This window comes from Xylocopa sonorina, chromosome 3, assembly GCF_050948175.1.
Source record: "Xylocopa sonorina isolate GNS202 chromosome 3, iyXylSono1_principal, whole genome shotgun sequence".
NCBI classification, from domain to species: Eukaryota; Metazoa; Arthropoda; class Insecta; order Hymenoptera; family Apidae; genus Xylocopa; species Xylocopa sonorina.
The window spans coordinates 9,103,690-9,120,126 of NC_135195.1; the positions used below are offsets into that span (position 1 = coordinate 9,103,690).

Below are 16,437 nucleotides of genomic sequence, written 5' to 3' on the forward strand. Positions count from 1 at the left end.
AAAATTTTTCTATGTAATTGCTTTAAAATGTATACTGAAATTAGTATAAGTCACAGTAACTAATTTCGTTAAGATGCTACAATAACGTTAAATGGTAAATTTCTATTGAAATATATTAATTTAGTATTTATTAGTTACATTCAATAGGTAACTTGTACAACAATCTTAAAACATCAATATGAGACAAGATGGAATTAACTTCCGGTTCTGTTCCTCCATTCCTGACGATCGTTAGAATTTGGAAGGAGAGTGACGCCACAACCCAGAGGGAAGACGACATTTTACCTGAATTGCGCGTCTACGGCATGTCTGAGAAATTTCGTGCCAAATACTCGTATTTTACTGTAATAACTTTTTGTGCTAACATCTCATAAAGAAAAATCCACCTGCTTTGATACGGTAAGTTGTATCTCATTTAATATAAACATGTTTTCTCTGATAAACGATGGCCCCGAAATTTTCACAAAATGTAGCCATTCATTTTCGAGAATAAAGAAAACTATTGATTTTCACGTTAAAAATATGTTTAATTTTTGCAAAAAATTTTATATTTTATTATTGGAATGTTTATGTTGTTTTATAATCATATTATTTGTTAAACGTAACTATACGTTAAAGCACTTCACCCAGTGCCATGCACGATCACGAGTAAGGATGAATTGCAATACATATTACATTCATGATAAATTTATTTAACGAAAATTGTGTTGAAGTATTTATATTTTTCACATATTTTGTTAACTTACTGGGAAATAATTTTCATTCAATTTTTTCTTATTATTAATTGTTCTTTATTTAAGGAGGTACATCTTATGCGAATAAACTCTATCTCTGTTAAAATTTCCTTTAAATATCCAATTAATATACATATATTGTATTAAATATGAATATGCTCTTGAATGTTATATTGTACATTGTACTGAGAAATCGCTTGCATTAAAATCATTAAGCAAAGCATATTTGAACATTGAATAAGTTAATTAATTGCGTATTAAAATGTATAATACATGTAAATGTAATTAAATATTCTAATGTGATACATAAATATTCCTGTTTTGTCTATAGACTTTTGACATCATATCTGACATCTATAATCCATCTATAAGTCATAATTATGAGTTATAGCTACAATAAATGCAGGTTGGTAACAAATTATATATAAATATAATTATATATAAATGTTAGATTTTACATATTTATATTTACATATTTTGTATAAATCTACGCACAATAGAATTCCATTTATCTAAACTAATTTTGTTGCGATCTATAGTTTATTATACATATACTAAAGAAAGAAAGATTCTACCTGTATAACTTGTACCATATGAACCCGAGATCTTAGAAAAAAGCAATTTGAATATATGCATACACATAAAAAATCTCGACTTTTGGGTATTCTGAGTTGTGGGTAATGAAAAGGAAAATTGATCAAATGATTCAATTATTCGAACAATGTAGTTATTTCAACTGTTTTATTATATAATAGATTTTGATGAATGGAAGACTACTGTATAGTTTATTTGATTGTGTTTGTACAAATATCTGTTTTTGTACTAATAATTAATCTGTGCATGAAAAGCGAAAACAAAAATATAATTTGTGTGTCTCCTTTTTTAGCTCTAGCATGAGTTCCCGTGGTCGTGGATTTAGTTCTCGTGGAGGGAGTTCTTATAGAGGAAGAGGAGGCGGCAGTGGCAATGAATGGAACAGTTCCGCAGGAGGAAATATGTCTAGCAGGGGGGGTTACTCATCATCTAGAGGAGGCAGATTTAAATATTCAACTACAAGTTACGATTCTCGGTCAAAGTATAATTCTGGTTAGTTTAATTTTCTTGAAATTTCATTTATATAAACATAAAATAATAAAATGATAGAATTTAATGTTTTATTTATGATAATAATATAGTAAATGCTATTGAAATATATTTGTATTTACAATAGGAGGGTCTGAAAGATATTCAAGTAGAGGAGGGAGAGGCGAACATTCAAATAGTTACAAAAGACCGAGGGTAAGTAAATAAATAAATAAAATATAAAGCAATCATAATAGTAAAAACCGACACCAATATTTGAAACATCTTTCTTGTTCAGGATTCTTATTCTGGAAGAGATGACCATCGGTCGTCGAGTGATTCAACTCGTAAAAGGATGAGAAGTGATTCCTACCAGGTATGTATTTTATAAGCATAAGCGTAGCGTATTTTCATCATAACACACTTAAAATAAGTGTTTAGTCTATTTGTTTCGATCTCCTGCCGTGCTGTGGTCAAGAACCATTTTTTCATCTTGAAAGCCCTGCTTCACAAAGTTTTTAAATTATATAGCATGAGCAAACGATGGTCCTGAAAGATTGCTACTGATATGATATTAGAAGCTTGAAGTTTTTGTTTCCATATAAAAAATATTTTCAGGACACTCGTCTAAACGTTTACATTAAAAAAAAATTAAAAAAAAATTGTAGGCAAGGCATTCATAAGTCGTCATACTTTCCTTTCAAGCGACGAGCCAACGGCTACTTGAACACCCATTCTTTTTGCGTTGGGACACTACTGGTGGAACACTGCGAAAACATCACACAATTAAAAGATGAAACACACCTAGATGGTACTTAATTGTCGTTTGCACACAGTTGCATTAAATATTGAGAACAAACTTGAAAAATATCTGAACGAACGGATGAATAGATATATATGTATATATACATAATATATATAGAAATGAATTTTAAAGTGCTGACATAACATCAGTATTGTTCTCCATGTAAAACAATATGTGCAATTGATCAAGTTTTCTGCACAATGCAGATCAGTTATTGAAATGTCGAAAGCATCCCTGCATAGCCGCACCGCATAAAAATTTTAACAAACACTCCTCTATACAATTTTCTAAATTACATCAGTTAAAACTGTTCATTGGAATAATGAAATAAAATTGTCAATAACGTCCAAGTAATCATAGACCTTTCCAATATAAAGGACGTACATCCTATATTACGTTCAAATTGAAAATGACTGAGAAATATCAACCTTTTTTAAATATACAACAATAACTCTACCTTATACCTACAGGTTGAAACTTGAATATGTATTTGGAAAGCTTTACAAAAAGCAATGAAAATACACAAAAATGTATTTTTCACGTATATTTTACCGTTAAAGAAAAGTGTACAAGGATGTCACTATTATTAAAACTACAATTTTATTATGAAAGCACTACAATTTTACACTTTTTTTATTACGAAAGAACTACAGTTTTATTTGATTTCTTGATCCATGTATACGTGCGTGAAGCGTCGAATACTATAAGAAAGGGTGTTTTACAGATATGAATATATATACATATATATACAAAAAACACATCTATCTTTATACTATTAAAATTGGAAAGGTCTATCAACAATTAATCCAGAATCATGCAGAATTCAATTCATTTGATATCGTCAAGCAAACGAACGCTGATCACAGATATACTATTCAGAGATATCGTACCTATGAAGTGAATCAATATGAATGCTGTTCTATTTTTTGAAAAACTAATGATCGTTTTTAATAAATAATAAATACCAAAAAAGCGCGGTATGCAAAGTTATATTTGTATTTGAAATATGAAAGATAAAGTATATAAATTAGGTGCTTTTCAAACTTAGGCGAGGTAAATCTGTATTTTGGTGATCCAACGGGAATGGGTGTAGTGACCGTATACAGTACAAGTTTGGATTGATTTTATACTAAACGATTGGCACTATATAAAGAATGGTAAATGAGGGAGTGCAAAAGAATCGACTTGGAATGGAATTAGAGAAAAAAAAAATATATATATATATATGTGTATGGAAAGAATATATAATAGGAGGGAACAAAGGGGAGGAATGTATAATAGAGTAAAAGAGAAAAGGGCAGGAAAAAGAGGAAAAAAAAGATACAATGGGAAGGAGCACAATTGAATTTGATTTGGCAGGGTGGAGGTAGCGGTAGCGGCTCTCAGAGGTATTCTTCATCGTATGGTGGTTCGTCTGCGTCAACACCTTATGACGATAATAAGGGATCGTCATCCTCGGCCGTGTATGAGGACAAGAGACAGAGCGAACGTGCCTCGTCATATCATCGATCAGAGGACCGTCACTCGGCATCACGGAGCTATGCACCTCCACCACCCCCTCGAATTAGTGAAATGGCGCCTCCAACTCAGAGATATACCTCGAGCCGAGGGCGAATATCGCATCAAAGCTCAAACTACAGAGGTCGCATTTCAACACGCGGCAGCGGCAGAGGGGGTGGATTCCATCGCATGAGCTCTCGATCGGACATCGTCATGGCTCGCAAGCGTACTCTACACTCGCTCGACTATCGACGCAAGCTGCTAGGATCGCGATCGCGAGACTACATCCAGCGTGTGCGCATGACCACAACCAAATTGCGCAGGAGGTAATTAATTAATAAATCACTTACCAACCGCAAAAATACCGTCCTAGTAGCCTGCTTGCTTATTTGTCAGTAAACGAACTGACTATATCTGACTATAATGACCTGAGTGTCAAGACGATGATAGATATATAAATGGTAAAAGAAAACAAAAAAAAATAAATACATAAAATGACACAAATGATCGCACGAAACCAATATTCTACTGCCGAGAGGCAAACTTTTCGCAGGGTTCTAAGTAAATAGATAAAAAAATATAAAAAGGGAATTGATTCTGATATGCATAAATGCAATGCGTATATCATCAAAAATACAATGTAATTACTTTTGATATGAGAACTACTATAATACTTGTACTTTACTGAGATCATTATTTATCGTTCTTACACGTATAGCGGTGAATTAAAACCAGTATATAAGAACGTTGTTTCTTACACGTATTTAAAAAAAAAAAAAAAAAACGCGAATATGCGGACGACATATAAGAGCACAATGCAGAGCAAAAAGGCTGAAATAGTTAAGACCTTTATTGCAATACGAAATGCATTCATTATGGGGGATAAAAAGAAAAAAAAACAAAATACTGTCGCGATATTTGCTGTATATCAACTATAAGAAAAAATTTTGGTCGATGATATAATGAAAGACAAAGGAACCAGAACAAGACGAAGGGAAATAATGTAAGTCAAAACAAAATTGCTGTGTCGTTAGTAGCGGTACTACTAGGCTATCCGGAAGTAAAAAGGAGTCAGGATCAGGAACCAGCATGAAGGACAAGGATAGAGAGATGACCAAAGCTATTAACGCTGAATTTTCCGATGACGATGAAGAAGATGATGATAACAAAAGTAATTGGGATGATGATGAAAAGGTAACTCCATAGGGCTGATAATATTACGTCTTATTCTGCAATATATGGGTACTGTGTGCTATTTAATGGCAATACTTATTATAACATATATCGACATTAATTCAGCCACATGAACGCGATGACGAAGAAGAAGAGGAGGAAGAGGAAGAAAAAAAGAAGAAAGATGAAAAGCGAAAGAAAGAAAAACAAGATCGGGAAAGACAAAATACTGAAGACGAGGAAGAAAAAGAAGATGAAGTAAAAGAAGACGAAGATGATCGAAAACACGAGGTACAACCGATTACAATTAATTTTATTAGTTAAATTCTATCAACTTTTCTTCGTAACAAATATTTTTTACATTTGCATTTTTAGGATGATGAGGATGATGGGGATGATGAAGAAAGAGACGAAAATGATAAAACAGATCACGGTAGAACTACTGGTTCAGAGGAATTACCTAGTAGAAGAGACGGGAGGAAATTTATTAAACTGACTTGTCCACATTGTGCACATCGCAGCGTCACATTCAAGGAATATTCGTTGCATTTGTATTCGGGACGTCATAGTGCAGCAATGAGACGTATCGCCTCACGGCACAAAGCTAGTTTGACTCGTATGCGTGTTTTACAACGACAAGAGCAACGACGCGTCGAGGCCCGTGATGCTGCACGTGGTACTTTGCCTTCTCGTACCATGTTCTGCCCGATCTGTAAACTTAATTACCGTTCTCTTAAAGCAGTACATCAGCTATCAGATTCCCATCGTCAAATGAAACGATTCCTCACACCGTTCTGCCGTACTTGTCGCATTCAATTCCGATCACCAATGCTCTTTGAAACTCACATGTGCTCTTTGGATCATATTAAGGTACTGTTTCTAGCGAATGATTTTTTTAAACTACTTGTTGAACTTTTAACACACTTCGTGTTTATATATAAAATTTATGTACATAACTTTTAGAGGAAAAGCGCATTGAAAGAAAGAATGAATGCTAGCAATGGTGAAGCGGAAGCGGATTCAAGTGGACCCGAGGAGGATGACAAGGAAGTTAATCTCGATAATTTCATGACTTTAGACTCCGTTGGTGATGTTGACGGTAAGATTACTAAACTTAAAAATTGGTATAAATATTCTTTTTATGTACAATCGTATAAGAATTACTACATAAACATAATTTGTAACAGAAGATGAAGAATCTCCCGAGAAAAAGAAAGAAAAAACAGAGAGCGAAGGCACAAATGATGCTGAAAAAAAGCCTAAAAACAAACAAATGATCAAAGTTGGGGCTGAGTACATAAAACGTGTCGAAGTTCAGTTCTGTGAATTGTGTAAAGTATATCTACCGCGTAGTGAAAACAGTGAAAGGGCGATAGCACTTCATTGTTCAACAAGAAGTCATCTTAAACGGTATACATTTAAATCAATTATTTTCATAAATGTATTTTCTTTCCTTAGATAGATATTGATTATTGAATTTAATGCATTATATAGATATGTACGTGATAATGATGATAAAGCATTGCGAAGGCAAGCAGAAAGAATACATCTGCAATCATCGTCATCTACCAATAACACTTCTACACCAAATGCTGTAAATAGTACAGAAAATGTTAAATCTCCAACTAATTCTGAACCACCGTCTGCAAATAATACATTAACAGTAACTACAACTGATGGCACTAATATTACTGAATCCAGTAAAGCGACCGAACAGAAGATTACTGTTGAGGTTGAGAAAAATATAAAAGACAACAAAAATGGACAAGCGGAAGAAGAGGATGATGATGATTATCCAGGCGATAGTGGCGATAAGTTGTGGGACGATGTCGATAAAGATTTGGGGGATATTTTAAGAGAAGCAGCAGGGGGCAAATCTAGCGACGATGAAGATTCTCGTTATGATCGTTTCCGTAATTCAGATAAGAAACAACAACATTCTGGCAAGGACAAAGAGAGGGATAACGAAAAGAATGAAGTAGATGAGAAAGAAAACATAAAAAAGGAAGTGAAAGTAAAACTTGAAAAGATAGATATGTAAAGTCCAAGAATTATTAGTACGTTTCAATCATATCCTAATGTAATTTTTATTTCCTCTTTACAAATATGAAATGGATAGAACTTTGCAAACTATAGAAATTGTACAGGGGACTTATCTCTGAAAAGGTCTGTATGGTTAACATTTATTTTGAATCAAGCTGAAAAGAACCTATGTACAATATTATACTTTGTTCTCGATTTATTGTAAAAATGTTGTAAAAATGTGTGATTTAAACAATGTTAATTTCGTACAAAGTTATAAGTATATCACAAGATTTAAATTGTATCTACTTAATTATTGGACATGCTTGAAATGTACACATGATATCAACTTCACGATGTTCAATTCCTTTGTAATTCAAGAAGTCACTATGTACGCACATTTAGTGACATTAATGTTAACAAGAACTGTAAAGGAAAATTACTCGTATAAGCATGTTAAGTATAGTTGTGTAAAAGTAGCGGTTATTTGTGCATCACAAGTTTGATGTGGAAAAATCTTTGGAAAACAACAAAAATATCTATTTCTAATCATAAATATAAATGAACGTATAACAAAATCAATGAACTTGTCATTTATAGATAATAATAATAATAAATATTATTATATAACGTTTTATCTCCTACCCCGTATTCAATTAAATAATCGTTTTATTGTAACATGAAATTAGAAACAGAAAGAGACAATATTCGTATCATTTAACTAGTAAAAAATTATTTTGACTAATCTTCACAAGATGGCATGAGAGGGAAAGAGATCAGTTAGTAAGTTTGTGAAAGGGGTCTAATGTGTGTTACATTTGTTTTAGCATTATATTATAAAATATGAAAAAGAAAAGTATAGAGTAATATTTATAATACTAAACTGTAAATCTTTTATTTCTCGTATTAATTTTTTGCAGTTGAAGCAACTTACATCCTCTGTTTTATATCCTAACCTTTGATACCTTACAAACTAAATTTAGTTATTGTTATTAATCTAATGGCAAGTATAACACCAATGTTGTCAGTAGGACAACGACATGACATTTGCACCGAAAATATTGTCGATAATTGTATAAATGTAAATGTTTCCAATAACGGCAATGACTGTAACGGTTCAAATGTCTTAAAAGACTTACAATGCTTCGTATGCGATGTAAAAATCCAAGGACGTCATTATGCGTTAGCTACGTGTAGAACACAAACATCGAGAACTAAAGTAGTTGAAAAGCTTGGAGAATTAGTTGGCGAAAGGTAATATATAGTTACAATATTTGCACAGTGATTAAAAAATTTGTACTCTGTAAACACTTACCCATGGAATTGTCTGATGAACTGTTTGATAATACTTTTTTCTGTGCGATACCAAGTTCAAATTTTGGTAGATTTCAATTGAAACTTAAATTTTTTCAATCACTGTACAAACAAGAACTTTGATTTTGTTAAGTGTTATTTGTTTTAGAAACCAATTCCAATTTTATCCTTTTTGTACAATACAGATATATGATAGTAATATCAGAAGATGATGTAATTTGTCGAAGTTGTGCTAATCTTATTAATATGCTCGATAGACTAGATGCTGAAATGTGTAATGTACGTGATAATGTTTTGAGATTTTTGGAAAAAAAATACTCATTAGAAGAGGGAGAACTTCTTAGTAACAGTGAGAAACAGAAACGTTTCCAACCACCACAAATCACAAAGTGTGTCAGTCAGAATGTTACTAATTGTCAGCGCCGGAAAGGAGATTTACTATCTTCTGATGCTACTGATAAACTCAAACATAAAAAGAATAACATTTGGTTGCAATGTGACAAATGCCAGTATACTACACTCCATAATTCATTCATGGTTCACCATATTAAGGATCATATTAAACAGAAAATATTTTGCGACAAGTGTGGTATACAGGTTTCTGAAAGTCAACAAAAATTGCATAATTGTAATATAAAGGAACATATAAGTAATGAAATTAAAATTGATAACAAGCGAGCAGGTTCCTTTAACAATTTTCATTTTACAAGATAGATACATTTTTTACCTTTTAATAGATTACATTGTAAGTATTTTTCAGACTCCTCTTTAAAAGATATCGATGAAGCTTTGCTGAATATTCCAATTTTAGAGAAAAATATACAGCAAAATGTACCGATTATGACTATTGAAACATATTCACAATCACAAATTTCAAATCACAGTGAAAATATACCTATAATAAGATTATCAAGTACAGAAAATTATGCAGTGCAAAATATTTTAACTTCTGGTAAGAATTCAAAGTTTATTGTTCAGTTGAACAATGTGTAGTTACAAAAATATTTTTGAATTATAGATAATACTTCTGCAGCTGGTCAATCAATATATGTACGTGTTTTGCAACCAGTTGAAATTAATGAAACTCCAGAGCATCCTTCAATGATGATATCAAATTCTGATACAGATTTAACTATGAAACTTAAAGATAATACTGAAAAACAAATTTTAACATTGACAGAAGATGGTAATTTGGAAATGACAGAAATAGCTTGCTGGACTGATATACAATCATCAGAATCACAATCTAATATCATGTTTCAGTAATTGGAATTTATGTATATTATCAGATCAGACAGTTTTAGTTCTCTCGTTTTTATTGATACACACAAATAACATTTCACTTATATTAGCAATAACATATATATCTTTTTAATTTAAATGGAATCATAGTATACATTCTAAAAATCTTGATTCCACATGCTTGATTCTTTTCTGTTACCACTTGTTTATGCATTCAAAACTACTTCAATTTGTTCAGTAATTTTCAATTGTTCATTTTCTAGTTCCACCTAAGATGAAGCAATCCATTGCTTGTGTTTTTCGTTTTAGGCGCCAAATGGAAATAACTAAACATAAATATATATAAATATAAATAAATGAATAAATAAATAAATAAATAAATATATATATATATATATATATATATATATATATATATATATATATTTAATAATTATAAAATAGAAATGAAATAAAGTTTCATTTCAAATATTTGGATATTATCATACATTTTGATAATATCCAACTATCTTGATTTATAACTAAATCTTATTAATCAAAAAATTGATATTGAATTTACCCTAGGTCCATGAAGAATATCACCAATTGTATTTCTTACTCCATCTCTTACATCACCTGAGACAAAAATTATTTACGATTTATTTACATTTCTTTAACTTAACATCTCATAATAATTAATAATTTGCAATCAAGTTTTATTCATGTTACCTATAATATTTTTAACATTTTTTCTCGCATCTTGTCTAGCTGCGTTCACATTATTTACAATGTCATGGACTGCGTTATGAACACCACCGATTACATGTTGTACATTCTGCCTCGCGTCATTCACTCCATCTTTTATGGTATGTCTTATGTTATGGGCAATATCAAAAATGATGTTGTGAATATCTCTAATCGCATGTTCAACGAGAGTAATAGCGTCTCCAAGAATGTCACCAAAGATACGGTGAATATTCTTTGCCATATCATGTACCAAAGAGCCTAAATCTTCTGCAATATGTTCAAGTATTTGTCTTACATCTCTTGCGATTATAATAGGTTTTTGTAATATTTGTAATGCGTCATGTATAACATTATGGACAATATTAGAAATAACATGTCTAATATCGTCAGCTATATCATTCATAGGTCTTTTAGAATTATTTAAAAGTTGATCGATATCTTTCTTCATTGCGGACAATGTTTTATTCAAGGCAATGCTTGTTCTACGTTTAACATTATCGAAAGTGTTTTCTGTGTTTCCTACAATTTCGGCAGATTTGTGTATAACATCGTTTACACTATCTTTCGCAATATTTTTCACGTTGTCAATAAGCTTGGAAACTCTGTTTTCAACTTTTCCCAACGAGTGTATTAACTCGTTCTCCACGTTGCCAAGAGTATTGCTAATGTTTCTAGCGACTTCGTGTATTCTGTGTCTGATAATTTGTTTCTTCTGCAATGTTATTCCTCTTTTTCCATTTACCTTTCTCTGAATTTCGTTCAGTTTCTCTTGAATTTTGTTCTTAACATTAGCTACGAGATTGGAAACATCCTTTTCTGCTTTTTTCACGTTCTGTTCGACTTTATGTGTTACATTTTTTAAAAACGCTATACTATCAGACTGAATGTGTTGAACGTCGTCTTTGAAATTGCTAATAATGTTTGATACCGTATCCATCAATTTTCCAAAGGCACTCGAAACTGTATCTTTTATTTGATTTATAACTTTAACGGCATTTGCGGTAACCTGTTCAAGTTGATCTTTAACATCTTTCCCAGCCTTTATCAAAGCACAAGCAACTTCGCTGGCGGCCTGAGATAGTTCTTCTGTGAGCTTAGAAACTTCGTTCTTGACCTCCTCGGTATCCTCTTTAGCATCTTCTACGATTTTTTGCGCTTCTTTTTCGATATTAGATACCGTGGCATTAATGGTCTCCTTCATTTCATTTAAAATGTTAGTGGCATTTTGTTTCGTTTCCTCTATCTTCTCTTTCACGGTTTCCGCAACTTTGTCAAGAACTTGTTGAGTTTCGTTCTCAAGATCGGTCAACGAATTTTTCACACTGTTTGCGATTTGATCTGCGTCCACTTTCATCGATTGTAAATCTTGTTTTGCGTTTTGTAAAATATCCGAGCTCTTCTCCTTGATCTGTTGCAGTTCATTGGACGCAGCATTATTCACGTTGTTAACAATCTTACCGATTGTCTGTTCTCTTTGATGTACTGCATCTTCTAAGGTCTGGCTCGCGTTCTTCAGCGCCTCAACGCCGTTTTGAATGAGCTGTTCGAGTTTTTTCTTAGCATCTTGCACAGCGTTAGATATTAGATGTTGTTTCAAGTCTTCGGAAACGTTAGAAAGCGTCTGATTAATTGCCTGCAATTCCTTTCGTGAAACATCTCTGACATGTTGGATTACGTTGATGGTTTTGTACTTAAGATTGTTTACGGTATTTTCCAAAGTGTTAGTTGCATTGTGGAAAATACCTTTGGACCGTTCTTGTGCTCCTTCGATCCTTTGTTTCACATCTTGCCAGATATGCGAAGACTGGTTCGCGACTATCTGTAGCTCGTTCTCAAGCATATGCTTCACGGATTCGACAAGCTGTTCCAAGTCGTCGACAACTTTAGAGGCTTGGACGTTTGGTGTATTCCTGTTGCTATTGTCATTGCTTTCATTGCTTTCGCTACTTCCACCGTTACCTTCGTCGCTTTGACTATTACTCTCATTACTTCCATTGTCACTATCACTGTTCCCGTTGTTACTCTCATCGCTTCCTTCTTGCGAGTCATCCAAGAAACGACGGTACTAGGTATCAATTTGTTCAAATCGTTATTAAAATTTTGGAAAAATGTTAATGTACTTATTAAAAGTTAAATACGATGCGTTATTTAACTTTAAATCTTCCTTATAAGCTTTAAAGATTTTTGGTAATTTCGTATGTGAAAGAATGATCGATACGTACCCTAAGAGCAAGAGGTACCTTCTTTAATTCATCCTCTGAATCATATGGCACAGCCTGTATTAAACAATAATATAAAAATAATTTTAAAGTGCAAAACAAATACTTTAAGTGAAATAACTTGTACGTACTAAAACGGCAACAATGCCGAGAATGACGAAGACTGGTAACAATTTAAACATTTTCCTACTTAATGTGGATAAATTTTTCGAAGATATAAGCTGCAATTCAAATCTGATCGCAACTTATATACGAATACCATGACACGATGACTTAACATCTGTGTAAATTAAAAGTGATCTTATGAAAGCGTCAGAAAAATTTGAACCCATCATAATATTTGTTCAGTATTGCGATCTACAAATTTTACACTTTGCTATCTAATTCAAATAACTCGTTAACTTTCTTTTATATGATAATCAGTAAACGGGATGAACATTGAACAGTTCGCGCATGTGTGAGCGTATGTATGTGTGTGTGTGTGTGTGTGTGTGTGTACACGTCAAAAGGCTTATAATTTTCATAATGCTTAGTTATTGTTACAATTATTTACTGTTCAAATTTCCTTACCTTTGTGATTCATTCAATTTGTACATCGTTATCAGTCAACTTCAGACAATGCGTAGCCGCATTGCAACGAATACATATCTTTACAATGCTGTAGCAAGTAATATTTTTTACATAAAACTTAATTAGTTATAGTTATTTTATATAAATGTAAGCGTAGTTATAATAGTTCATAATTTAAATATAAATATTGTGATGTTATTCAGTCAATTATATGTTAGTATTAGCTAGTAACATTTGTCTGATTCGTTGGTAACACTGTCGCTTCGAATCAAACGGTTCTGCTAGTAAACACGTTAAAACCGTTACGATTTGGATGAAAAAGTAATTCGTAGTATTGACATAAAAAAATGATACATTGACAATGGAAGAATTTAGTTGTGACATTGTACACGTTCTTCAGAACAGAGACTTTAGTGTGTTGCAAAAGTTGATGTCATATTGTTCCAATTTTCGTGAAAAAATTGCCGCTAAAGTGGAAGATGCAACTGCATACGAAGTTGGTATGTGCATGAAATATTTGATAAACCAAGAAGCTTAAATTATATATGCTTGCGTTCTGTATCAGGTTTTAATTAATTCACGAAAATTTATCTATCTCGAACAGACTCGTCAAATAATTTAATATCAAACGTCATCGTATGTTTGCATAACATTTTATTACACTCTTAAATGAAATCAAATTTTTTTTCAGAATGTATAGGGAAGAGAACAGAAAGTGTTAATAAGATATCAGAATTACAGCAAGAAATTGAGACCTTACAATGCGAAGTAGATGGAATAAAATTACAGCAGAAAATTGTGGATAAAAAGATTATCAATGCAGTCAAACAGCAAGAAAAATTGGAAGAAGAAATTAACGATGCAAGATCAAAGAGAGATAACTTGTCTCTTGAAATGGTAGACCTACAACAAGGTATATGTTACTTATACGTAATTGTAATCAATATATTTAACAAGCATTGTAGAAATGACACATTTCATCTATAACTTATAAAAATGTTGTTTCTAGAATCAGAGAAAAGGAAAGAAAAGAAGATATTAACTTGGAATGCTATCAAACATGCCTGTTATACTTATAAACAAAATTTAGACTTTCATATACAATTAATTAATAGTAAGGAAAGTGAACAAATTAAAATTGATTTTTTTATACACGATACTGCTACAAAAGATAAATATTTTGTGTATTTATTTAATTGCAATAATAAATGGAAAGGTATGATATATATGTATTTTTAAAAATGGTTAATGCATTACTTAAAATTAAACTGAACATGTATAATAGTTTTATATTTTTCAGTGGAAGAAATTCAACCAACGCTTAAAACAGAACATTTGAACGACCTCAAAGAGTTAGTTAACTTTTCTAACGAGTCAGAAGTTTCAGATGTAACTGCATTTCTTTGTAAGCTCAGGTATATTTTTCTTAAATATTACTTAAATACAAAATAACAATATAAATATTTTAAATATATATCATAAAATCAATACTGGAATCTGTTAAGGTTAAGACAAATAATTGTGTGTAATATTGAAACATTTTATTATAAGATTAAAGCGTTTATTATTAAAAGTTAGTGTCTGAATCACATTACATATAAAATACTTGAAATCTAACATTGATACTTTTTATTGGAAAATATGTTTATTATTAGTATATATTTAGTTTTATCCAGTATTAGTTTTATTTTCTGTATTTGTCTTGTCACACTTGATGCACTATCTGTGCTTCTAGTTCATATTAAACATTGCTAATTAGTTACTCTGCACTTCATTTTTATTTATGTATGACACCTATAGTGATTTGAAATTATTTGTTTTGTGAGCAGTTAGATCTATTTTTCAGAGTTGCTTTCTTAAATACGTGTTTAAGATATGTATGTTTATTAAGTATCTTTTTATCTATTTATTCATTATAAATGTCTGTCTAATACTTGATCATTTATTATTTCTCACCATAGTGTTTTTTAGAGTTTATTATTTTTAAAAAATATTTATATGTAATTGATAAATTATCTCCTTCCAGACTTAGCTGATGAAGTTAACAATCAATTTTAACGATTGTTTCCTTATCGATATATTAAGAGAACTTAAGTATGCAATAAGTATATCTTATTTTTATTAAAAGAAATATAAACTTAGAACGTTTAGTTATCTTATTGTTACGTTGTTTATACTAGAAAAGTTTAAAAAATTTTCATATTTGCTAATTTTGTTTTTATTTAAAAATACAATAAGATATGTCGATTCGTCGAATTGCATCGGGGTTATGATCACTGTTCAAATGATGTCGAACAGTGAAGGCTTATTACTGGAATTGAGTGTTTTCACTGCGTAGCGAAAATATACACGAGTCCTTCGCTGTTTGTCGTTCGTTACATTAATTTAGATATTACTAAATCTACAATACGAAATATTTGCACGCCTTACTCGTACATGGAAAGGGCCAATTGATTATGTATGCGTAGAAGCACGTTGATAACAATTCATCCCTATTGGCACGAGTTAACGAGAGGGTCAATTGTTCGCCCACTGCCAATCAGCCCATATCGCGTACACAACGTAAGCTAACAGATTTCACTTACACTATTGACCCGCCCGATCATTCATTTACTCGATTATTCAGGAATTTGATTAAAGATCGAAACGGTCGACGATGAGAATCGTTGCATTACTATGATGTAAAATGTTAGCCGTATTCACGTTGTCCGGGTTGATTGGTTTCAGTACAATTAATATCTAGCAAATCTTTGTTTCTATTTCTTAATTAAATTAATTTTCCTTTAAAAAGATCTACTTCAACGATAATTATAAACTTATTAATGGGAGACACTACGCTAGATTTTAATTGTACCATTTCATCATATTTCATTAAACGAATAGTCTGAGAGACAAATGGAACAAATGAAAAATCACGATACACGACACATACAAGCGTTGCAGATAATACTTTAAAGCATGAATGATTAACGATGATATCGAGTTCGATTAAAAAGTAAATCGTTAATCGGCTCTGAAAGTTTCGAGTACTCCTTAGAAAATTTTCAACGTCTTTTCTGTATTTTTTTGT

General features: G+C 31.6%; 4 protein-coding genes across 5 annotated transcripts; 3 read left to right on the forward strand and 1 right to left on the reverse strand.

Annotated features, from left to right (window-relative positions):
- The first annotated feature begins 235 nt into the window (after window positions 1–235).
- Window positions 236–7,914, forward strand: LOC143422464 (uncharacterized). Of its 2 annotated transcripts, none has more exons than XM_076893115.1 (12): window positions 236–399; window positions 1,066–1,140; window positions 1,621–1,820; window positions 1,945–2,012; window positions 2,095–2,172; window positions 3,961–4,427; window positions 5,136–5,295; window positions 5,401–5,565; window positions 5,650–6,144; window positions 6,238–6,373; window positions 6,462–6,684; window positions 6,769–7,914. In XM_076893115.1, the coding sequence occupies exons 2-12, from the start codon at window positions 1,115–1,117 to the stop codon at window positions 7,313–7,315; spliced, it is 2,565 nt and encodes an 854-aa protein (XP_076749230.1). In that variant the 5' UTR covers window positions 236–399; window positions 1,066–1,114; the 3' UTR covers window positions 7,316–7,914. The 2 variants fall into 2 exon arrangements, with proteins under 2 accessions (XP_076749230.1, XP_076749232.1); XM_076893117.1 differs by having other exon boundaries at window positions 5,139–5,295.
- A 175-nt stretch (window positions 7,915–8,089) lies between these two features.
- On the forward strand, window positions 8,090–10,051 carry LOC143422395 (uncharacterized). The gene is made up of 4 exons (XM_076892991.1): window positions 8,090–8,550; window positions 8,796–9,292; window positions 9,371–9,562; window positions 9,629–10,051. Exons 1-4 carry the CDS (start codon window positions 8,297–8,299, stop codon window positions 9,874–9,876), a joined length of 1,191 nt encoding a protein of 396 aa, XP_076749106.1. The 5' UTR covers window positions 8,090–8,296; the 3' UTR covers window positions 9,877–10,051.
- LOC143433485 (uncharacterized) lies at window positions 9,916–12,979 on the reverse strand. Its single transcript, XM_076910822.1, has 5 exons — window positions 12,929–12,979; window positions 12,801–12,854; window positions 10,561–12,643; window positions 10,412–10,467; window positions 9,916–10,178 (listed from the first exon to the last, which is right to left on the reverse strand). Exons 1-5 carry the CDS (start codon window positions 12,977–12,979, stop codon window positions 10,158–10,160), a joined length of 2,265 nt encoding a protein of 754 aa, XP_076766937.1. The 3' UTR covers window positions 9,916–10,157.
- A 935-nt stretch (window positions 12,980–13,914) lies between these two features.
- Window positions 13,915–14,969, forward strand: LOC143422400 (uncharacterized). The gene is made up of 4 exons (XM_076892996.1): window positions 13,915–13,932; window positions 14,059–14,280; window positions 14,377–14,583; window positions 14,668–14,969. Exons 2-4 carry the CDS (start codon window positions 14,262–14,264, stop codon window positions 14,817–14,819), a joined length of 378 nt encoding a protein of 125 aa, XP_076749111.1. The 5' UTR covers window positions 13,915–13,932; window positions 14,059–14,261; the 3' UTR covers window positions 14,820–14,969.
- Window positions 14,970–16,437: the final 1,468 nt, after the last annotated feature.